Source organism: Trypanosoma equiperdum (assembly GCF_001457755.1).
Source record: "Trypanosoma equiperdum strain OVI genome assembly, contig: ctg_1701, whole genome shotgun sequence".
In the NCBI taxonomy this organism is placed as follows: Eukaryota; Euglenozoa; class Kinetoplastea; order Trypanosomatida; family Trypanosomatidae; genus Trypanosoma; species Trypanosoma equiperdum.
This window is the reverse complement of record NW_027123729.1, coordinates 10,397-13,887: the sequence shown is the minus strand read 5'-3', so window position 1 is coordinate 13,887 and position 3,491 is coordinate 10,397. Positions and strand designations below refer to the sequence as shown.

At 50.9% G+C, this 3,491-nt stretch overlaps 1 protein-coding gene across 1 annotated transcript; it reads left to right on the top strand.

Moving 5' to 3' along the window:
- Positions 1 to 960: 960 nt before the first annotated feature.
- On the top strand, positions 961 to 3,201 carry TEOVI_000724600 (protein phosphatase 2C, putative; the record flags this gene model as incomplete). The annotated part of the gene is made up of 1 exon (XM_067222781.1): positions 961 to 3,201. The coding sequence occupies one exon, from the start codon at positions 961 to 963 to the stop codon at positions 3,199 to 3,201; it is 2,241 nt and encodes a 746-aa protein (XP_067078882.1).
- Between the last annotated feature and the right edge of the window lie 290 nt (positions 3,202 to 3,491).

Here is a 3,491-nt window from a genome sequence, read left to right as displayed (position 1 = left end):
ATATATATATATATATATATATATATTGCAAACGCGTATAGTAGGTTTAGAGGTACTGGCACACTTACAAAGCGTGTTGGCTTTCAGCAGCAGCGGCAAGCGGCAAGCGGGTAGTCGGGTGCGAGTTGGAGTAGTTCACGACGACACGGTGACTACTCTCTGATCCATCATTCAATACATAAAAATCTCGAAGGTTGCCCTTTCGTGTGTGTGTGTGTGCTTGTGTGATAATCACTTAGTCATATAAGCGAATAATAAGAGAAGGGGAAATAGTTAGATAAGGACTTGTTTATTGTCATCGTCATTTTAGTTGGTATAGGGACGGAAATAGTGAGGAAACTGGGAGGTGAAGGAACAGGCAGAGGCGCCCACGGGGGGGGGGTGAAAAAAAAAAAGCATCGTGAGAGGAAGCAACGGAATTTAAAAACGAAGTTAAGCAGAGAGTTGCAGAGGCAAAAGAGAAAGGAAAAAAAAGAGGGAAAAGTAAAGGCAGAAAAGGGAACGTTGGTAGTTCTTCCTCTTCCACCATTAGGGCATCAAACTTTTTTCTTCCTACTCCCATACGCACTGTCAATCAGAGTGAAAAGTTTTCAATTTTTTTTTCATCACAAGGGGGAGAAAAGGAAAAGAGGAAGGGAACGGAGAAGGGCAAAGGAAAACCAGTAAGTTTTCCCCCCACCAATTGTATTGGCGTGGTTAGAAGGGTGAAGAAAGAGGGAGAAGCCTTCCGCGAAAAAAAAAAGTTCTTCCGTTTCCTTTCTTTTTGAACATTCTGAAGTCGTGTTGAGGGAAGCTTCGACTTACCGTTGAACGGGCACAGGCAGACAGCGGTGAAAACTGAAGGAGGGAACATAGACTCTCTTCCGAGAGAGGAAGGACAAAGGGGAAAAGAGTACCGGGCAGGCAAAGAGGTGGGTTTGAGTTCGAGGCGGCACATCAAGTGCAAAATCAGTTGCAAGAATGTATACCAGTGTTAGAAAGCCTCCGCTTTCCACAGCGAAGCTTTCAGAGAAGACGGATGCTGCAGGCAAGGGTAACCTCAATGGAGTAGCTGAGTCACCGACATCGCGTGACGGAGGGATTGGCAGCAGCATGCCGTACGTCGCCAGGAAACCCAACTCTGGTGATGGTCAGGGACGTCCAGGTGAGGTCCAGAGAGCAGGACAAGTAACATATCAAACAACTAACGCCCTTTTCACGGGAAGCACAGTTCCAGGAAAAACTAAGGACGTCAGCACCGCCAAAAGTAGTGGTGGAGGTGATCACCTTAACAATGGAGACAGGCCTCCCCTTGTCGGCGACAACAATGAAGTAAGCTCGCCACGAACTATAAAAATGAACAGCTCTCCCCCTCGACGCTATTTTCACCGAGGGGCTATAAACTGCAACTCAAGCGAAAACGTGGCGGCGGTTCTCGGCGGTTCCACATTGATTAGCGGTGAGAGAGTAGGCAGTGGCTCTGGGTATCCACGCCGTGTTTTTTCAGGTCCACCTTCCACGCGGATGTTAAATCAAGGAGGTGAGGAGCCTGCACAGAAACCACAACCACCCGGAAGCAGCAGATCAAAGTCTGGCATAAGACAACTACAGTTCGCACTGAACGGCAACAGTAGCCAGCGTTTGCTACCCGTCCCCCCACGCCAACTGTGTCCCTCCAATCCAGCGCGACGTGGTGGTGGTGCCGCCACAGTGACCCCACGATGCTCTGACGCACGGCGGCAAAAGCAAGATTCGACGGATCCGTTTGACATGACTCAAGTTCTCAATGGTGTTGGCACTCAGTTGGGTCTCCCTTCTTACTGCCCGGGCGCTGAAAGTTCTCAAGGAAGCAACCGATTGAGGGGCTCGAAACCACCATCACCATCTTTATTGCCACTGGCGTCTCTGAGGTCGCAGCAAATGCCATCAACGGCGGGTGTACCCGCCCCACGGTCCCTCTCAGAGTCGCAGCAGCTGTCGATCAATCCTAGCGGGGTGTTTGGCTGCGCCACTGATTGCAAGAACGGGCTTGGTTACGACTTCCGTGTAGTGGCGAGCACAGGGAAATCTTTCAATTTACCAATCAAACTTACCGCAGGCGTTGGTTGCGTGCAAGGCCTTCGACCAACAATGGAGGATGAACACTTCATCCGTCTGCAGGCAACTACAGCTGTGGGGCAGCCCGTGTCGCTGTTGGGTATTCTTGACGGCCACTGTGGCCGCCGTGTCGCGGAGTTGGCCGCAAAGCATGTACCAGACAACTTCATTGCCCACCCCGCACTCGGGGAAAATAACGCACTAGCCTTTGTGGAGTCCATTATACAAGCAGACCGGGCGATTTTTCATTCAATAGGAAAAGGTAGCGGAGGTGTGGGACTTTCAGCTGGTTTTGGTGGCTCTGGAGGATCGACACTTATTGCCGCGGCAGTTCATGGACGAATGCTGTATGTTGCTTGTCTGGGGGATGCACGCGCTGTGCTTTATGATGGCAATACGACCATACCAATGAGTGAAGACCATAAACCCCTGAATAAAAAGGAACACACACGCATCCTTCAGTGTGGTGGCTTTGTACAGCTTGGTAGGGTTTGTGGTGTTCTTGCGGTGAGCCGCGCATTAGGCGATTACGAATTCAAGTTTAATGGGAATCGGTTTATATCTAATCGCGAACTGATGGTTTCTAATGTTGCCGATGTGCGGCAGATTAACCTGACAGACTCTAGCAAGTTCCTTCTCCTGGCTTGCGACGGCCTGTGGGATGCGGTGCAGAACGAGGAGGCGACACAGTTCGTTCGTGACTTCCTAAGCTATACCCCTGACGTAGGTTCATCGCCGGAGGCCACTAAGCGGGCGATAAATAACTGTTGTCAAAAACTTGCTGAGTTTGCTGTCAGCCGCGGGAGTACGGATAACGTTTCGGTGATGCTATTGTTCTTTCACAACGTGGCCGATGTTGTCGCAAGTTTTGATCGTGCAAGCGACGCAACAACGTCGAGGGCGACGGTAACAAGCCCCGTTTCTCCACGGTTATTCAGTGCAAGCAGAGGTGTGAATGCCGGGTTCACAGGTATGGAATCGAGACTAGCCGGAATCTCTGGGGGTAGTAGTAGCGGTGCATTCAGCGGCAGTAGTGGAGCTGAGGGTTCTTCTGTCAGGGGAGCTGGTCGTACAAAAGTGGACAGAGGCGCCTCGTGGTTAACCCGGAGTCGCTCTCTGTGGTAAGGGATGCTGTGGCAAGTATTCGGTGATGTTATGAGGAGACAGGTTGCGGCCCTGTTTGGGTGTATTACGTATGCCTCTGCTTCAGAGGAAAGTGATTGGGGGAGGGGGGAGGGAGGGAAACGGAATGAAAGTGGGGTGAAGATTAGTACTGATGCTATTGTAAGGGAAGGGGGATGTAACGGATGGATGCCCGTGGTTTTCTTCCTGAAGCCTTTATTTACCGCTGCCCAGCCTCTCCCTGCACCCGTTCCCCCAATACGTGAAACTCACCAGAACACTGGGACGCTAGC